The sequence below is a fragment of the Lissotriton vulgaris genome, chromosome 4_1, assembly GCF_964263255.1.
Source record: "Lissotriton vulgaris chromosome 4_1, aLisVul1.2, whole genome shotgun sequence".
Lineage (NCBI taxonomy): Eukaryota > Metazoa > Chordata > Amphibia > Caudata > Salamandridae > Lissotriton > Lissotriton vulgaris.
This window is the reverse complement of record NC_141691.1, coordinates 1,692,914,782-1,692,936,380: the sequence shown is the minus strand read 5'-3', so window position 1 is coordinate 1,692,936,380 and position 21,599 is coordinate 1,692,914,782. Positions and strand designations below refer to the sequence as shown.

At 43.2% G+C, this 21,599-nt stretch overlaps 1 protein-coding gene across 1 annotated transcript in view; it reads right to left on the bottom strand.

The window, feature by feature from the left end:
* LOC147724410 (Y+L amino acid transporter 2-like) overlaps positions 1-21,599 on the bottom strand; it is a 507,321-nt gene that overhangs the window by 233,998 nt on the left and 251,724 nt on the right. The window contains exon 6 of the mRNA XM_086918041.1: positions 3,325-3,428. Coding sequence (XP_086774167.1) covers positions 3,325-3,428 — 104 coding nt within the window. The remainder of the gene's footprint in view (positions 1-3,324; positions 3,429-21,599) is intronic.

Here is a 21,599-nt window from a genome sequence, read left to right as displayed (position 1 = left end):
GCAGACAATACACTCTTTTTCCTCACAGACCCAAGCAGAACCGGTCCCAGAATTCTGCAGATTCTGCAGATTTTCAGGGAAACGTCTGTCTTGTACTTGAATCCCTGCAAATCTACCATAGGGCCACAACGTGGTACCTTGGGGCCTAATAGTTGAGCCACAGACCTTCAGTTGGCAAAGGATGGGCTACCCTATCCGGGGGTGTTCTTGTCCGAATCTCCCCAAACCTTGTAGGACAGCAGCCTTGGTACGACTACCTAAAAGGTAAGCTCTTGCATCAGGTCATGGTCGGGACTGCCGCTATCATTATATGGGAGATCCGCTATTTTCAAAACGGTCTCCCTGCCATAGCTGCTCTACCATCTACAGAATCATCCGTATCCGATCCCGTCTTCTTGGTTTAAACTTATCAATGCTGCTCTGGGACAGTTCCTATGGGGGGGTAGGGGGTGGGCGTGGCACGTCCTGAGTTGCACACTGTATGTGCTACCAATCCTTGTATTGTAGGGGAATCGCTGCTGCAGATATGCAGGCCTATTATGCAGCCTCGCACCTCCAGGTAATTCATGATTGGTGCTATGGGCCCAGCAACGACCCAGCATACATAATCGAACAATGGATACTCAACAACCCGACCCTTATATCTCACCTATACAGTAATTCACATCATTGCTCTCTGTTACCCGCCACGAGAGTGGTGTTGCTCACCTGGCGGAAGTCCCTGCAGCGAATGGGGTGGTGCGGTAGCCTTACCCGGCAAACACCCCTGTGGAATAACAACCTCTTATCTCACTTGGCCGGGCTCCAGGGGTTCAAAGAGTGGGATCACATAGACATCTCATCGTTCGGCAATGTCATACAAGGCACTGTCCTTAAATCGTACCAGACTCTTAAAAATGAATTTTCCTTACACAATTCTCAGTTCTATAAAAATTTGCAGTTTTGGCATTCTATTACACCACACATTGATAAAGTTGACTCATTTCCAGACTTCAGTCCGTTAGAGGGTAAACTACTCATGGGTGACTTAGGAGAACATAAGATCTTTAAGATATATCAATCCCTTATCACACTTTGTGCCACCACACTCGAAAAACTTAAAGACACATGGCAAGTCGATATTGGTCCCCTGGACGCTGAGGACTAGACTGAAGCCCTGGAATCTCCCTGTGGAGCTGCTATCTCCTCCCGACTACGTCTCATTCAATTGAAATACATGCACAGGCGTACCATAAGCATCATAGATTATCGAAAGCGGTGTCAATCTGATGACTGCACTTTCAAATATACTGTTTGGACATGCCTGTTTCTAGACAGATTTTGGAACGGGGTGCTGACATGCATGGCCTAAGTTCTTGGATGTGAAATAACTAGATCCCATAGACTGGCTCTGCTTCACATTACAGACAGAATAGGCGGCAATAAGTACAAACGCCATCTCCTCTGGCTTACAATCGCCAAACGCGACATCGCCAGGACCTGGAAATCAGATAAACCACCTTCAATTAGGGCATGGAAAAATGGTATGGATTTCTGTATGGGCCTGGAGATCTTGTTCTTCCAGGCCCGTGGCTGCCCACAGAAACATTCTAAAAAATGGCAAAGAGGGGCGGACTATCGCAGTTATTTTGTTAAGTTGTGTTTCTATCAAATATGTAATGTGGATAACAACTACGTATATTCTCAAAATACATTGTAACAAAGTGATTGCCGTCATACGTGAAAATATGGCAATACAATGTGTTATTAAAAAAAAAACACAGCTATAAAACCAACCAAGAGTTGTGCCCTGTAGTAACTAAGGCTCACGCCTAAAAATACAAGTGCAATGAAATCATGCTCTTGACAAAAAATGTACACTGGACAAAGAAGAACCAAAATCAATATGCAAAAAGATATTTAATAGTTTATATAGCTCCTTAATCCTAGGTCCCCAACCAAGAAAACAGTTGACAAGGTACATTTAAAAGTAAGCAGTGGGAACTTGGTTAACTCAATTGAAATGAAATAGCATTGTACGTCCTGGGGCACAAATGGTGAGCCACCTTATGATCTGGGTAGCTCCATCCTCATGTCACGAGGACGTTGTGTAGCAGCCCTGACGTGTCACAATCAGGCAGATGCAGTTTTTTTCTTGAGCTAGAGAAGGACAGAAATAGAGGATGCCATAGAGCCCTGTTTCACCATTCGTTTTTCTGGTTTGTGAGTTCAGTTGTGACATGATCTAGTCCACTTAGGGCCCAATTGCGAGTCTGGTGGATGTCCAGCCATTGCTGCGCCAGCAGTCCGACTGCCCCATTATCAGAGCGCATTGTGACTGCCGCTGCTGCTGCCAGGAAATTGCTGCAGTCCAGCCAAGCATATTACAAGTTTCCTCTGCAGGCGTTGTCATCGAGGTTCCTCCATAAACACCATGGCGGAGAGGAAACAATGGGGGCCCTCTAGAGCCCCCTGTTCCTCCTCTGCCTGTAAATGCAAACAGAGTTTCATAGCAAGTGCCCCCCTGTGTGCATGCACACCAGTCCCCGCACGGCATGGACTTTCAAGTCCAGACAGTAAAGGAACCTTGTGCGGCGTTCCCATTGCGGTGCCTTTTTCAAAGGCAACGGCAACTTTGAAAGAGGCACAGCAGCAGAAACCGCCACACTGCCCGCCCGCTCACCCGACAGACCATTTTACAGTTGCAATCTAGCAGGCGGGCAGGGGCAACTCTTGGTGTTGTGGGCCTTGGCGGTGGCATGCTGCCCGCCCCGGCTTCGCCAAAAGTAGTAATCAGGTCCTTAGAGTACTACCTCGATGACTGTATGTTCTACATCAAAACCCTTCATTCCTCCTACGCTTCGTGTACATTCTATTGTATGCAAACGTTTCGGTACGCTACGTCTATCAATTGCTTGTTATAAGAACCTCACCTGGCCCGTTGGAATGTGTACTGTGTCTACTTGAGAACAGGGGCCCACTTTAAAAATTCCCTAAATAACAAATGAAGATTTCTCCATGTAGCATGCCCAGAATTGCTTATGGCTTCCAACATTATGGCTGACAGTGTTAATAGTGTATCTTCAAGCATACTGAAAATAAAAATAAAAAACATACATGTATTATGGTGCATTTCTTGTTCTAACGAAATTGTGTATGAGAATTGAAGTTATATTTGGTTTTGCAAGGGTTAATGACGTATTGCCACGACAATTCAATGCGTGGTAGGGGGATTCCACAGTTGGAAGTATTTTCTCCAATGGAATGTCAGTTGTGCATTAGACTGTTATTACGGGTAAACATCTTGAGCATTGGCTATATATTGTTTTATTTATATAAACATACCTAGATGCTTCCATAATGTTTGCGTTCAAACTACCACAACATGAAATTGCAACAGCAACAGGCACAATCCATGAGAAATAACCAAGCTCTGTATTTCCAAATGTCTGTAAAGAGAAGAAAGATATAGTGCAGAGTTTAAAAACATGTACCATTTTGAAACACTCACATACCTTTGTCTATGAAACTGTGACTTAATTGATATTTAACCTCTTAAGTGCTGCCGTTGACGTCGCGAGCACTACCTTTGTAGTGCTGCGCACGTCCAACAGCCGACGCGGCCCCGCCTGTTTTGCGGAAGTGCCGCACTGCCGTTAAATCACCGCGGCAAATGGGTTAAATATTACAAAGCTGTTGACTAGTCAACAAGCAGTAACAGAAAAAAAGATTGTTCCTGCATGAACACAGGTGCGACAAGGGCAGCTGTGAGGTGAGCTCATGACAGAAATTAGGGTTTTTGATTGAGGGGAGTAAAACCCTTCTCAAGCAACAACCACAATCCTTGTCAGGGTGAACCACAAACGTCACTAAATTAACTTGTGCTTAACCGTCTTGATGTGTGGCCCAAAGCAGTCAAGCTTAACTTAGATGCACTGTGTTAAGTATTTATGCAGCACACAAACAGTAATAGAGAAAAAACACAACACCATAAAAATACATTTAGAAAAATTGAGAAAACATGAATAAATAATTTGACACCAAACTAGATTAATCAGTAGACCTGGAGTTATTAGTACAATATAGCATTTAAATGATCCCCTAGTCATTTCAGACTGGGCAAAGTATAAAATGATGACCAACCGCGGAAGAGCATGGTTCCAATATATGAGGTGAATTCGGCCTCTACTCAGCTTACATTCGGATTTGAAAGAAATTTAGAAGAAAAGTTCATAAGAAGATAAGGTTTAGTAGCAAGACAGCCACCGCTGTCTGAGGACGAGGCATTGTCATCAAGGAGCTGCCAGATGAAGTTGCTGCTGAGATTTCAATAATCAGACTTTGTCACTGTTTTGGAAGTCAAAAATCACCAGCAGGGCAAAGCTGCAGATTGTAGCCAATGCAGGATTCATGAGATCGGATACCCTTTCCAGAAGGTCCTGCCGAAAAGGATTTGCTGCTGTGGAGAAGACTGTAGCTGGAGCTACCACAAAGTCAGGCTGACCAGCGATGCACCTCTGGCAGATGGGGAGCAGGTAGGTCCCAGTCTCTTGTCAGTTCGCAGGCCACTTATTGGTGAAATGTTTTCTTAGAACCAAATTTCAGATGTTGGGTACAGGGGCATGTTTAGCACTGCTTTCAAGGGCTCATGACTGGCTTGGCACCACTTGGGGGTGGTTCTAGGTCTCTGGAGCTTGTTATATCCATGTAGCTCACACAGGAGGCCAGTCAACAAGCTCTTACAGTCACTCCGGTAGTCCTGGGATCAAGCACCAAGGCAGGCCTCAAGCAACAGGACAGTCCTTTGAGAGTACAGGGCAAGCTTCAGGCAGCACTACAGTCCTGTAGTAGCAGCGGGCCAGTCCTCTGAAGTACAAAACAGGCCTCAAGTATCAGGACAGTCCTCTGAAGTGCAAGGCAGTCCTTCAGAGGGTCCGCAGAGGTCCAGGATTATACTGAAAAGTGTCTCAGGAGGTTCATTATTTATACCTGGTGAAACTTCTAGGCTACCCCCATATCTGGTTCTTGAATTGTCTTCCTTCCACTACCTAGGCTCCAAATGTTCTATGGTGACAAGAGGATGCTGTCTAGTTCCTTTGTGAATGTGCTGGAGGCAGCACTTGGAAATGTAAGTTGGGCAGGGAACAGGTTTGACCCAACCAAACTGGCAGAATGACTAATCCTGTGGACACCTAGTCCTCCTCTGTCACACTGTCTAGGTGGAAAACACAAAGGTTCGCTGCCAAACTATTAACAATCATGTGACCCAGGACACAGGCTGCAGACACCAAGTTGCTAGGAGATGAAAATGACAAATTTCTAAAAGTGGTATTTTCATAATTGTGACTTAATATCCAAGTCTACCATTAAAGAGGATTTCAAATTACAATTCATTTTAGACCAAACATGACATTTCTACATGTTGCCAATCAAAAGTGAACATGTGTTACCAACGTTATCCTATGAGAGAGCTAGGCCTCATAGTAGTAGTTTTTGTTTGCACAACCTGGGCATCTATCACTTAAAATTACATGTCCTATCTTTTAGATACAATGCACCCTTCCCTTTGGGCTGTTTAGGGGGGACCTATGGGTGACTTATGTGTACAATCTAGGTTTATGCCTTTCAAAAGGTCTATTTGACCAGGTCTAATTGGCAGTAACTGCTCACAAGCTGCAATGGCAGGCCTGAGACATGTGCTACTTAAATGGGTGACACAATAAGGGGTGCAGGCCCACTTGTGGCATTTAAATTATTTAATTTAATTATTTATTTATATGTTTCGTAGAGCACCTGAATCACCCCCGGAGGGGTATCTCTGTGCTGTGGACATGCAACAGTAGGCCGAAGAAGGGAACAAGTTCAAATAGAACAGTTTTGAGGACCCTTCTAAATTGAGGGTGGTCAGGGCATTGTCTCAGAAGGGTGGGGAGCTGATTCCAATAGAGGGGGGCAAGGTGAGAGAAAGCTTTCCCACCCATCCTTGATTTTTTAAACGGAGGAACAAGGAGAAGATATTTAGTTCCTGAGTGAAGAGACCTTGTAGGAATATAGTGGTTGTGTTTCCTTGCAAGGTAAGTGGGGCCCTTGCCATACACTGGCTTGTGGACGATGCAACACATTTTAAACTTAATTCGCTTGCGTACCGGGAGCCAGTGAAGCTGTTGAAGAAGGGGAAGGGAAGCCGTTCTGGGTGGGGCATTCGAGACAAGGCTCACCGCTGTGTTTTGGACTACCTGCAGTCTGCTCAGCGAGGACTCATTGGCTGAGACCAGGAGAGTGTTATTGTAGTCTAGGCGGCTTAGTACCAACACCAGAATTAGTGTTTTCAGTATAGACACGGGGAGGAAAGAAAAGACTTGCCGTAACAGGCCAAGCACATGGAAACAGGATCCATCAGTGTAGGCCGCATGTTCTTTCATGGTCAGTGCCTGTTCTAGGCGTATGCCAAGATTCTTGACAACAGTCTTAGGGACAGGGGAGTCGCCAAGATCCACCAGCCACCAATCAGGTGTCCACTGTAATGGTGCATCTCCGAAGAGCATGATCTCAGTCTTCGCTGCGTTAAGCTGAAGGAAATTGCTCCTAATCCAGTTGGAAATGGATATCATACCAATGGAGAAGGTGGACTGGGCCGCAGAGTGGATTTATGAAATGAAAATAAAAGCTGAGTATCGTCAGCATATGAAATGGGAGTCAAACCTAATGTCCTAAGTAGGTCTGCCAGGGGAGCGACGTATATGTTAAACAAGGTAGGGCTCAGACAAGAGCCCTGAGGCACTCCCTTGGTCAGATCCATAATCTATTAATGTAAATGACCCAGGTTAACGGTCTGGGAGCAGAACTAGAGAAGCTCCCCATCCAGTGAAGAGCCAGTCCTCGGAGTCAATTTCCTTCGGTCTCCTTAACAAGATCTGGTGGGAGACCGTGTTGAATGCGGCCGAGAGGTCAAGCAGCATGAGCAACATTGATTGTCCAATGTCCAAGGACAGCCTAATGTTGTCTGTGACAGCAATCATGGCTAACTCAGTGCTATGCTTGGGCCTGAATCCAGATTGAGAAGGATCAAGGCTTCCGGTGGATTCGACATGGTCAGACAGGTGTTTATTGATGTGCTTTTCCAGTAACTTGCTCGGGATGGGTAGTAGGGAAATAGGCCGGAAGTTGGACAAGTCCTCCATAGGGGCCTTAGTATTCTTGCGAATAGGAATGGCCTTCCATTCAGTGGGAAGATGTCCCTCTCTTATTGAGAGATTGAGAAGTGAACAGATAGGCGCGGAAAATTGTTTGGAAACTGAGGATTTTTTTTTAGCTGGAATGATGCCAAGAGAAGAACCTGATTTTACTGTGCGTTGCAATGATTCCACGTCATCATAAGTAAGAGGGGGACAATTCTCCAACAGCAGCACCGTAGGAAGTGTAGGTGGGCTATAAGATGTGGCAAACTGCTGAAGACTCCCAGCTGATGTGATTTTATCATAGAGCAGCTCACCTTTCTGTGTGAAGTGCATTGCTATTTTATCACAGAGTACTTAAGAGGGGGCCTCCTCATTGTCACAAGCCTTTGGGTTGGTGAAGGATTTGAGGATCTGAAATAGAACTTTGGGGGCATTCCCAGCCTGGTTGAGCTGTTGTGCGATAAAGGCTTTTCGTGCAGCTTTTGTGTTTTTATGATAGTCGGTCAGAGCAATCTTATATCTCTCTTTATTGTTCCCATCATGGGTTCGGCGCCAGCGCCTCTCCAGATTTTTACATAGCCGTTTTTCTGTCCGAAGATCGGAGGAGAACCAGGCTGTCTGGGGGTGCCTGGCCGTGTTGGGGAGCAACTTCAAAAGGGCAAGATGATCTATGGCCGTTTTTACAGAGGAATTGTACCAAGCCAGGTCTTCCTCTATATTGTTAGATTCCACATTCCACAAAGTAGAAAAAGCAGCCTGGAAAAGGTCCAGAGTGATTTTATGCCATTGTCTACGGAGGTGATGGGAGGCGGGTCGGGGTGCTTCGTACGCCTTAGGGCCCTTGATGTGGAAGTCAATTAATGCATGGTCCGTCCAAGTCAATGTACGGAGGGGTTCGCATAAGATGCTGGGCGAATTGGTGAGGATAAGGTCCAGTGTGTGTCCTCCTGTATGTGTGGGGCTGTCGTTGATCTTAACTAATTCTAGAGAAGCTAGATCTGCTAAAAGCATCCGGGGTACATGTAGTATCACTTTACTAAGGGCTTATAAGTAAATTAAGTGTGCCAATTGGGTGTAAGCCAATTTTACTTTGTTGACAGGAGCAAGCACAAGCAATCTAGCACTAGTTCGCAATGTTAAAGTGCACCAAGTCCTAATTCCAACAAAATGAAATCCAGAAAACAGCAGGGGAGAAAACACAACGTTTAGTGGAAGACTACACCAAGGATGAAAGGTATCGCAGTGCCCTTTCTGGCATTATTATCATAGAATCACTACTACACCACACGCAGCAATTGCAGCTGTTTAAGACTGATACCATTCTTCCAATTCGTGCTATATATTACTACTGAATTTTTTATTCTGGAATATACTAGTCTGGCATGACTTGAATAACTACAGTGTAATTCACTAATCCTTTGAAAAGTGGCCTTTCTTTGCACCCCAAAAAGACCAGACTAACCATTACAAACTTGATAATAGGGATATCAGTATATCTGATGGTAGGTGGTGGCACAGTACAGTGCATTGTGAGTTGATACATTGTCAGGTGAAGGCATGGTTCATTACCATTGTTTGTTAGTATGTGGGCAATTAGTGATATTCTACATTATCCTTGTGTATTAATCTATGGGTAGGTGGTGCCACCGTGTATTTTCCTCGTGTGTTTCTCAGTTGTTAGGTGGTGATACTGTACATTATCCTTGTGTGTTGGTCTGTGGTTAGATGGTAGCACTGTATATTTTCTTTGTGTTTCGATCTGTGGCCAAGTAGTGGCACAATAATGTGCCCTTCTGTGTTGGCCTCTGGTCAAGTGGTGGCACAGTACATATCCTTGTGTGTGGTCTGTGGCCGGGTGATGCACGGTACATTATCCTTGTGTTTTGACTGCTGTCTCGTGGTGGCCTAGTACACTATTCTTCTGTATGTGGCTAGTTAGTGGCACAGTACATTACCCTTGAGTACAGAGGGAATCAGTGCTACCAACCTGCTTTCTCAAAGCTACTTACTCATCTCTTAAAAGCATCTTCTTCCTACATTACTCTGCATAGTAACTTCCATCTTCATTTGATGATTGTGGATTCTCCTATCCTACTCACGTAACTTACAGACTATATAATTAATTTCAGGGAATATTTTAACGCATGATGTTTCGTTGAAAAATGTTGTTCATGCTTAATTATAACAATGCCACAAGTAATCTTGGAGGCTTAAAGACGTATAACACCATTGTTATTCACTCCCAAATCCCATGAAACCATTGCTTTAAACATATACCCCCACATGCATCATTGTTTCATTTTGCACTTCCTAATTTGCGATTTTTAGGGAATCGCAAATTAGGAAATGCAAAATGGGATGCATGTACATTTGTGCAAAATATTTGAGAATCGGTAAAAATCGCAATTTTTACCGATTCTCAAATATTATGCGAATTCCAAAGTGCGAATTCGCACTTCCCATTGTTTCCTATGGGCCAAAAGGCCCATAGGGATCAATGGGAAGGCTTTAACAAATTGCGATTTTCATTTTGAAAATCGCAATTTGTTAATGCATTTCATGGGTGCAGGGGGGGGTCCAAAGGACCCCCCCCTGCACCCCTGAAATGTATTTTTCGCATCATGTTACACACACACATGTCCTAAGGACATGTGTGTCCGTAACATGACTGCTTAAAAAAAGCATTTTTAAGCATTTTTACACCTTTTTCCAAATTTACCGAGTGGTTCAACCACGCGGTAAATTTAACCCCCTAATTGCGAATTCGCAATTTGAAAAATATTCATGCATTGCTTTTAAGAAATCGCATATTTGCGATTTCTTAAAAGCAAATGCAATTTTAGAAATCGCAAAAATGAATTGAATGATGCATTCCAAAAAGCTATTTTGGAGTCGCAAACGGCCGATTTTAAGGAATCGCACCGTTTGCGATTCCAAAATACTTTGATGCATGTGGGGGATTGTAACTGGCACAATTACAAATTCCTACCAAGGTATTTTTGCCATAAAATTACATGTCTATAAGTAGCATTATCTACTATTGGCGGAATGGAATGAATTTCATGTAGAATGTGTCTATTGTGACTATGGAAAACAAAGAATCAGAGTCATTAAATATCCTTGGGGTTTGATAGTTCCAATTGTAAGAGAAGCTGGCTGTCAATATTGCCTCAGAAAACAGATGCTTTATAGCCTGGAGAAACCAAAAACTAAATTTGCACTACAGCTAACATTTTGACTTGATTTAGTACATCAAAGAATGTAATCAAGCTGCTCACCCTACACCAATACCAGACTGCATGTACATGTACACTGTATCAAGCTTGTCCTATGTTAAGTGTTCCTTGAAATGTTCCAAAACCTTAGGGAAGATTTGGTAATTTACATAAAAATACAGGCCAAAGCCTCTGTAGTCCACAATGAGAAAGGGCCCTATAAGGGTATAAGGAATGTACTGCCGAGAATCACCCACAGCTAAAATTGCCAAAAGATTCTTCCCACTCTTTGGGACATGTTGCCATTTTACAAAGCGTTTGTAGCACACAATATGAGTTTCTTCTAAGCACGAAATTCAGAACTAAGCTCACTTATTCACAATTAATTTTCCTCATCAGGGAGTCAATCTGTGAAGCTGTGGCCCTGGCTTAGTCATGAGTCTCTCTTTTAGAACAGATGCCGCTACTATGGCCTCCAATTTTTAAAGGACATCTTTAGTCGTGTCACATTCTATAACCAGGTACACAGGAGAAATTAGAGGGAAGGGTATAGGCAAACGATAAGACCTGAATCCAACCATTCTGTACTTAACAATACGTGCGCATTTAATCTATGGTGCATTTTTCAAGGCATGAACCAGATTTTAAAGAATTTTATGATATCAGGTGCATGATGAATTATGACATCATTATTGAGGTAGGCTTCTCAGAATGGGAGTTGGGGTGATGCAAGTGACAGAATGGCTTTTGTAGTTACGTGCTCTTTTTATCTAGAGGTGGGAAATAAATTAAAGAACGAGAGAGAGAGATAGCTACTAGTTTTTATTGTGCTGAGTGTGAGATGGTCCCACTTGTTTAGTTTAAAGCAGCCGCGGTCCATGCAGGTAACAGTGGTGGGGCAGTGGGGCAGGGTAAGGTGGGATTTCAAGGGACAATACTGAGGGAAAATTAAATAGATAATTACTTTTCCCTCTGCGTCATCCCTCGAAATCCTCCCTTTATTGGCCCCACTGCCCCACCGCTGTTACCTGAACGGACTGCGGCTGAATTGAAGGTATATAAGAATTATATATAAAAACTCAGAGAACAAGTCATATTGGCTATAAACAATAACATGAAGTGGGTTTTATGGAATGGGCTCGAAAATACTTTTTTGATTCCATATTGTGTCTGTTTTATGCACGTTATTTTTTGTTTCTCATTAAATCAAACATTATTTCTGATTTAGTAGTTCCATTCAAGGATTATTTCCTATAACCAGCTATTCGTACTTTTTTTACACAATTCCTTTCACTCGAGCCACTAATTCACCTATCATTTTGTAATTTATTTGCAATAGCTTCCTCAGATGCTATTGATTTGTTCTTCAGTCCTGATGATGACCCTCTCAATTTCCCTACTTAGTCAAAACGCGGATTTAGTTGGAGTGGTCCCACAATTATTACCGAAAGTAGTACTAATAGGGACAATGGAATTGTTTTGCTACAATTCTCGTGTATATGTCAGCATATCTTGCACTAAGCGGAACACTGACAGAATATCGACGGACCGAATATCGACCTACAAGAATATCGAGTACAGAATATCATGGACAAAATATCGACATCCTATCTCTACAAAGGTAAGTACAAACATATCGAAACCAAAATATCGTTGTTTAAAATATCATTGCTTGAAATATCGTTTTTTTTAAATGTCTTAAAAATAATATAAAATTAATTAAATACTAAATATATTTAATAAAAACATAGTTAGAATTATTTAAAAGAGTTAAAAATGATAAATAATAAATGTAATATAAAAATAAATAAACATACATATTTAAAATAAATTATATATATATATATATATATATACATATATTAACTTATTATTATAAATAAATAAGTATAATTATAAAATGTTAGAAACATAATACAAATTATAAATACAAATATATGTACATAAACCGGTAATATAAATATAAAAATAAAATATATACATAATAAAGGGGAATCATTTACTATTCCTACTCCAGCAAGTGCAACAGTAGGAAAAGTGTTGGATAGTGGAGAGGTATAAATTATTATTCCCACTCCAACAAGTATAACAGTAGGGAAAGTGTTGGATAGTGGAGGGGTAAAATTTACTATTCCTACTCCAATGAGTGCAACAGTATGGAAAGTGTTGGATAGCGGGTGGGTAAAATTTACTTATCCCACTCCAACGAGTTCAATAGAAGAGAAAGTGTTGGATAGCGGGTGTGTTGGACCTGGGGTTACCAGTCCACATAGGGTAACATGACACAGAGTTGGTAAGACTAAACTCAGAGGCACATTGTGTTACACTTGCATCTCACCTCGTTCAGTAACTCAGCGCCCATCCACTAAATAGAAGGACTCTACACTTTATATAAAAAAAACTCTTTGTTACTTAGCAGTATCTCACATTCAGTTCCATAAACATCTCTACAATTACTTTTTGACGTTCACAAAGTTTCATATTACTTTTCTCAATGTCTTTTTCTCAAATAGGAAGGTTCTCAGCAGCTACTCTTGCACCTTTACCCTTCAACACTAGTTTCACAATTCAGAGGAGATGAATTACCAGAATAGTGCTTTTTCTATAAAGTAGCTAACAGGTACATTACCCCTGGGAACTCGGGGTCAACAACAGCTAGAGGTCACAGTTGTGCATCTAGAAGAAAACAGGCAGGTTATTCTTACATTTCATGCGTCACATAGTTTATTCTACTCTTGCAGGGGATAACCGGGAGGTCATCAGACTATTTCTATGCCCAGAGGATTCTCCACTACGAGGTTCCCTGACTCCTGGTTTAGCCCTTTTCCCCTAGTGTCCTGTGGCTGATGTCTGAGTAAAAATCTGGAGCCTCCCCTCTTTCCCAGTTCACTCTCACTTGAGTCTGGCAGTCACTGAAATGTAAAGCTCAGTACCTAGGGATTATCGTTCGTGATGTAGAATGTCTGATCTTAGGCGCCTCAGGTCTGTGTCACTGCCTGGCTCCCACTCGTCACCAACACGGGCCAAGACTTGACCGTTTTAACTGCCACCCCCTCCCAGAGTAGGTTCCCAGCTTACTTCGTTTTTATGAGGTAACGATGGAGCTTCGGACAGTGCTCGCTCTGGGCTCCTGGCTGGGGAAAAGTTCTGCAGCTGACTCGATCGTCTCGCCTCCCGTTTCTCTTGACACGGAGTTCAGATGCTCCTACCCCCGCTGGTCCGTAGCAATGGCTGGCAGTAGTTCCGCAACTAGCTCTACCTCCGTGCGGCCTCCTCCAACGTCCGTCGACTCCTTCCGCTGCGGCTGCTGGCTCCGCACACCAAAGCTCTGCCCTCGCTCAGCCTCTTCCCCGACGTCACCACAGACTCACCTTCCGAGATCAGGATACCTCCGCTGTCCTCCGGCTGCGCCTGCCGGTCCTCGCTTCCTCACACAGCGGACGGAACCAGCATCAGGGGGGGACACCGCTGTACAGTAAGTTCGACTGTCGGCTCAATGTGACCTTCACCTAGTTGGTTCCGCTTCTCTCACACAGCTTGTCCGCAATGCATTAGTCTCACAGCGCTGCAGATTGATTCTTTACAGGCAGGTTTGGGGAAGTTTCTGGTTCCGCTGTTGCGACGAGGATCCCCACTGAGCTAACTTCTCTCAGCTCTCCCTCAGCAAAACAAACTCGTTTCACTAGGGCAGTAAGAATAAAAGGGGTATCTTGGAACTAGATATGGTTTCCCAATGGCAGGGTTTGGTCAACAGAAGATGGGTCACGTCAGAACAGAAGTGCAGCTGGCCCGCAGGTCAATCTAACTCCTCATAATGCGCCTTCCTCCTCACTAAGTCGCCTCACTCCTCACCAGTTCCACCCCACACCCTCTGATCACTCTTCTCTTAAAATGGCCGCCCTGACACTGGCCTTTTATAGACTGGCCTCAGGCTACCAGAACCAGCTGGAAGGTTCTAGAGCTTTTCCCATACACTCCTATGGCGCCAGTTCCTGAGGTAAAAATGTGTGACAGTTACAAGCCACCATTGTGTGTGGGCAGCTAGGCCTCAAAAGATTTATAAGGTTAAGGTAGCACCTAACCCCAAGGACAACACCAAAAATTCCAGTGGACATAAAAATAGAAAACTTAGGAGGCAAAAAGGGGACAAAATAAATAAATAATAGGAGGGACCACCCAAAGGGCTGACAGGTCTAACAGGGTGGGACTAATTTATTATGCCCACTCCACCAAGTATAACATTGGGAAAGTGTTGGATAGAGTAGGGGAATAATTTACTATTCCCACTCCTGCAAATGCAACAGTAGGGAACGTGTTGGATAGCGGAGTGGAATAATTTACTATTCCCACTCCACAGAGTGTAACAGTAGGGAAAGTGTTGGATAGCGGAGAGGTTAACATTATTATTCCCACTCCAGTAATTGAAACAGTAGGGAAAATGGTGGATAGTGGGAGGGTAAAAATTACTATTCCCTCTCCAGTGAGTGAACCAGTAGGGAAAGTGTTGGATAGTGGGTGGGTAAAAATTCCTATTCCCACTCTAGCAAATGCAACAGGAGGGAAAGTGTTGGATAGCAGATGGGTAAAAATTACTATTCCCACTCCAGTGAGTACAATAGTAGGGAAAATGTTGGATAGTGGAGCGGTATATATTAATTTTCCCACTCCAACAAGTGTGACAGTAGGGAAAGTGTTAGATAGTGGAGGGTTAAAATGTACTATTCCCACTCCAGTGAGTGCAACAGTAGGGAAAGTGTTAAACAGCGGGTGGGTAAAAACTACTATTCCCACTCCAGCAAATGCAACAGTAGGGAAAGTGCTGGATAGCAGGTGGGTAAAAATTACTATTTCCACTCCAGTGAGTGCAACAGTAGGAAAAGTGTTGGATAGCTGAGAGGTATAAATTATTATTCCCACTCCAACAAGTGTAACAGTAGGGAAAGTGTTGGATAGTGGAGGGGTAAAATTTACTATTCTGACTCCAGTGAGTGCAACAATAGGGAAAGTGTTGGATAGCGTGTGGGTAAAAATAACTTATCCCACTCCAACGAGTGCAACATTAGGGAAAGTGTTGGATAGCGGGTGGGACTAATTTATCATGCTCACTCCACCAAGTATAACATCGGGAAAGTGTTTGATAGAGTATGGGATTAATTTACTATTCCCACTCCAGCAAATGCAACAGTAGCGAAAGTTTAGGATAGCGGAGGGGAATAATGTAGTATTCCCACTCTCGCAAAAAAAATGTGCCTTCCACCATATACCTCTATAAACAACCCCACCAATATTGTAAAATAATACACAATTAACAAAATTAATTAACAATGAATTAAGTAATTAATTATTAACAATTAACAAACAATTTAAAAACCTTCAAAAATAATTTCTATCACACAATTAACACTATAAATTTATTTAAATAAATATTATATAAAAAATAATACAAATGTTTTTACAATTAAATTACTTCCCACCCTACTCCCCTATCAACCCGCGACCGACTCCTAAAAAAATTAAACAATGAACATATTTACGAATTAAATATTAATAATTAATATCCTATTAAAAACTAATGAATTCATAAAAATTACACAATTAACAATATAAAATATTAACTACATACATATTTATCAATGAAATTATTAATGAATTAATTAGAATTAAATTATTTCCCACCCTACTCCCCTATAAAACCACATCCCGCTCCTAAAAAAATTACACAATTAACATATTTACCAATTAATTATTAATTATTAATAACCAATTAAAAAGTAGTTAATAACAAATTAACACATATAACAATATCAGTTATTTAAAGAAACAATTATTAATACAAGTATTTATTATTTTTTTTCAATTAAATTACTTCCCACCCTATTCCCCTATAAACCCACATCCCGCTACAGAACTAAAATACAGAAAAATTAATTGACCTAAAATGTATTACTTATAAAAAATTCAAACATACATTAGAAAAATAAGCTGTACTTTTAACACATATACTAACATACAGAGCACCCCAAAGAAATCGATATTATAAACAGCAATATTTTTACTTACGAAATTTCTAACTTCGATATTATGTAAAATGATACTTCTTACCTGCATGTCGATATTCTTGTTGACAATATTCTTGCATGTCGATATTCTGTCACATCGAAATTTAAACATCGAAATTATGGCATATCGATATTTAAAACTTGATATTATGTCTGCATACCATAAATTAAGGTTTCTTGCTTCTAAGTAGGACCACTTGTTGTTTTCATTTCTTGATATACTCAGGTCCGACTTTACCACTGGATTGGACAGTCCTTATACATGATACATGCATGTTCAATGAATGTAGGAAGTAGGCTATCTTTCCGGTATCACAATAGCTTTTGTATCAGAATACTGGGGACAAAGTTTTGTGGGGCCAAATTACTCAATCCTAAATATCGAGAGCCAAAGTATTGTGACAGTAAGTGGATATATCGGTAAGCATGAATTTACTATTCTTAACTCCACATATAGATACCTTGAAGAAATATATATACATATATACAGTGTCAAGGTGCACATAGGTGAAGTTAAGTGTAGTAAACCTATAAATACCTATGCATACTTTACCTTTATGATATTTAGGCCTCAATATTTTGGTCCCATAATATTTTGTTCTCAATAATCCGATGAAACATTAGTACAATTGGCTCCTATAATAATATAATCTTTATCTTCAACTCAATCTTACTATTTACAAATCCTGGTTTGGTAGAAAAGCTTACTCATTCTGTAGAGCATATTCCAAACTGACAATTTTTTCCTTATTTAGCATCACTACCACCACACCAGTCAATCCATCATATTTTGATTTTAATCTGCTTGAAAATCCTAGAAGAAGCTTGTCACAGCTGAGCTTCATGTAAAAAATATGATAGCATATCTTAAATATAAAACCCTTCCAACAGATTTAAAGATAAATAATGAATCTGCCTTTTTTTCTAAATGACCAAACGTTTCCCCAGGGCTTTAGGTTTTTGCCATCGGGGAAAGGATTTGGCCTAACGGCTAGGGCAGTCAACTTCAAATCTGGGGAACTGGGTTTGAGTCTCAGCAATGACGTTCAACATGCTGTGATTCTGGGTAAATCACTTGATCTCCCTGTGCCTAACAAAAAAATGAAATTGTCTCATGTAATGCAACTGGTGCTATGTAAAGTGCTCGATTCCGGCCATGTTTGCGCTAGATAAAAATCTGTAAAATGAATAAAAAATTTAAAAATCTACTGACAGCCTTCTCACGCCATTTGACAGGCAGTGAGGTATATCCAAACAAGCATTTGCAATGCAATAGGTCTCGCAGCATTAAAGTTTGAGTTATTGGCATTGTATATGACAATGTGTTGCATTAAATTTTTAGCAAAGTCTGTATTGGTGTATAAAGATGATTTGCATGATGATAGCTGTTGCAAAATATTAAGCAATGTTGGCAGTAATATTATATAATAATAATATTGTAAGTTACTGTTGTACTTATAAGCATTTTGGTAGCACATAGTGATGTTGTGGTGCCCCTGAGTGATGATGTGGTGGTGCTGAGTGATGCTGTGGTGATAGGATAGATAGCGAGGGCGATAGATAGATAGAGGGAGGCCGAGAGAGAGATAGAGGGAGGCCGAGAGAGAGATAGAGGGAGGGTGAGAGAGAGATAGAGGGAGGGCGAGAGAGAGATAGAGGGAGGGAGAGAGAGAGATAGAGGGTGTGCGAGGGATGGAGTGTGTGACAAGGGATGGAGTGTGGGGCGATAGATCGATAGAGGGAGGCCGAGAAAGAGATAGAGGGAGGGCGAGATAGAGGGAGGGCGAGAGAGAGATAGAGGGAGGGCGAGAGAGAGATAGAGGGAGGGCGAGAGAGAGATAGAGGGTGTGCGAGGGATGGAGTGTGGGCGATGGATGGAGTGTGGGGCGAGGGATGGAGTGTGGGGCGAGGGATGGCGTGTGGGGCGAGGGATGACATGTGGGGCGAGGGATGGCGTGTGGGGCAAGGGATGGCGTGTGGGGCGAGGGATGGCGTGTGGGGTGAGGGATGGCATCTGGGGTGAGGGATGGAGTGTGGCGCGAGGGATGGAGTGTGGTGCGAGACTGTCCCATTGTTTGGGTGCTCGAGGCGAGTTTGGACGATGAAAATGAGCCACAACCGCTCAAAGTCACCTACCTACATGTCCATAAGATGGACCGCAAACATGGCAGGAAGCACCACATCTGCTGACACTCGTATAGCCACCATGACCACCATCGCTGCTGCAACACCTGTGGTCACCACATCCACACCCTCTGCTTCAACACTTGTAATCATCACATCAACCACTTGTGCTATAACATCTCCTTCTGTCTTTTACCATTGCAGGCACTACTACTGCTGGGCACACAACTGCTAAAAGCAGAGAAACAGCCCAACACAAGTGCCATATGTCAAAGTTGCTATTACCCCTGCCTCAGATGCCACCCCATCCTGAGTGAGTACATCTACTCTCACAAATCTGCTTTTGACAGCCCCAGTCATAGGCTCCCATCCGCCCGGGACTGACGAAGAAAGGTTAAGTGACACCAAGGCTAGGGTTTCGCTTTAAAGACGCCTTACTGCTTTTAAAATGTTTCTGTATTAACTTGGCCTCTTGCTTTCAATTTAGTGCCCGTGCGCGCGCGGGTTCAGAGCTCCGCTGTGTAGTGGCGGCGGGTTATGGCGTCTTAGAAGGGCGGGCAGTCACAGCGCCGTGAGGAATGTTGAAGCTGAAAGATAGACTCTATCAAAGAGTGTCACTTTGTTCTCTCGACATGGCCAACTGAGCTGTCAAAACCTGGATTTGTCACATTTTTCTATTTAAAAACTATTTATGTTTCTGCCAGTCTCATGGTGCAATTTTGCTCATGGCATTACAATGGAATTCAACAGCTTGAACCGTAAATAAGCGTGGAATGGATTTCTTCACAGCTCTGAACCGGTTACATTCATTCACCGGAGCAGAGTTCCACCAGCAGTAAAAACATCGCGAGAAGAGCCTGTCAATGTTCCCGTCGATCAAAGCTATACACTGAATGGGACCACAGAGCTTTTCATCCTCTCTGCATCCCTGTATGAAATCCGACCTGTTCACAGTGGCCTAGCAAGTGTGTCATTGGTCCTAATGCAAGTACTGAAAACAGACCCATTCCCTATGGCTGGGTGGAAAAAGGCACCCATAAATTTGGTGCAGTGAACCATTACGCCTGTCGGCCCGATGCCACTGCTCCTGCTGCACCACTGATAGCCACTCCTCTGCCTGGTCAGACGGGACCGGAACGCTCTCCCTCCAGGCGGTCCGACGGATGGTTATTACAGCCTGGTCATAATATAGCCCAGTTGGAAATACACTGATCTGTCCCCCAATAAAGCCATTAAATGCAAATTGGCTGTAGTTCTTCTTTTAAAGCCCATTTTGCCCAGTTACACAACATTTGCCTTTGTTCTGCAGAAGGTGGGAAAACTTTGACCTTATTAAGTATTTCCAGGCCCACAGTAGATGGAGGGGCGGTGCTCACCGCTAGGGTGCCCCTGCTGTAGGTAAGAGGTCATGCTATGGGCCCGCACTTGTAAACAGTTGATGGATTGCACTAGCAGAAACCCTTACATCACCAGGGCTGAAGGGTTGTCTGCTTGCAGACTGCCTTTATAGGCTGGAAGAAACCACTCAGACATATAGCTGAATGTCGGACTTTAATAACTATATATATATTACAAAGTGTTTGTGCAAAAGAGGTTTCGGCAGTTGACACTCCCGCACTTATTTCTTTTGAAGGGGGTATATTTCTTTTTTCCCTTCTGAATAGGCTGATACATTACTTTTGTTTTTGACGCACAAGTTACTACTTGTGTAACGATATATCTGTAAGAGACATTAGTTAGTGATAGATTCCTTACCTTAGAATATCCCCAGGCGTCAGACTGGATCCGGAAACTTTTGCGTAGCAGTACCCTTGCGCTTCGGTAGGCGTCCTCTCTGGCTCCGCGTCCGTCGTCGGCGTCGTGGGTGCCGTGATGACGTCGTCGGAGTACTTAGACACCGCCTCCGCGTGCTGACGTCAGTTCTTAGACACAGCTTTTCCGCGCCAGAAACGCAGAGCTATGCCAAAAACCAACACTGGTGCCAAGAAACTAGGGCCCTGAAAGGGGATGACCTTAACCCTAGATATCGGTTCGCAGAACGGGGAGGATGGGTGGGTCGGTAAGGAATCTATCACTAACTAATGTCTCTTACAGATATATCATTACACAAGTAGTGACTTGTGCATCTGAAAGAGACACGTTAGTGATAGATTCCTTACCTTAAAATAGATACCCCAGCAATACCAACCCCGTGGTGGTGGGTCTGCGAACCAATAATCACACCAGAAAGTCCTGGAGGACGGAACGGCCAAAGAAGCCATCCCTCCGGACTGGACTGTCCAGGCAATAATGTCTTGCAAATGTGTGCAGCGAGGCCCATGTAGCCGCCTGGCAAATGTCCTGCAAAGGCACACCACGGCCCAAAGCAGTTGTAGTCGCTGTGGCTCGAGTGGAATGAGCCCTCAGCCCCACAGGGGGTTCCTTCTTAGCCAAGGAGTAACACACCTGGATACACAAGATGATCCGCCGCGAGATGGTCTTCTTGTGCACCGCTTTCCCTTTCTTAGCGCCCACGTAACCAACAAAGAGTTGGTCATCCACCCGGAACTGGCGTGTGCGATTCAAATAAAATGAAAGCGCACGTTTTGGGTCCAGACGGTGGAGCCTCTCTTCCTCTCTCGAGGGATGCGGAGGCGGAAAGAAGGTGGGCAATGTGATAGATTGCCCAATGTGGAAGGCCGTGACTACCTTGGGTAGGAAAGAGGGCCTCGTCCGTAACACAACCTTGTCCGGATGGACTGAAAGGAAGGGAGGTTTACAAGATAGAGCCTGAAGCTCACTCACTTTCCTGGCAGAGGTGATGGCTACCAGGAAGGCAGTCTTCAAAGTGAGAAGGCGAAGAGGACAGTTGTGAAGTGGCTCAAAGGGAGCGCACATCAGAAATGTAAGAACCAGGTTCAAGTCCCACTGAGGCATCACAAAGGGAACAGGAAGGAACGTATGCGTGATGCCCTTCAGGAATCGATTAACGATAGGGGACTTGAACAAAGAAGGTTGATCAGGCAGCCTCAGAAAGGCTGAAAGAGCCGAAAGATAGCCCTTGA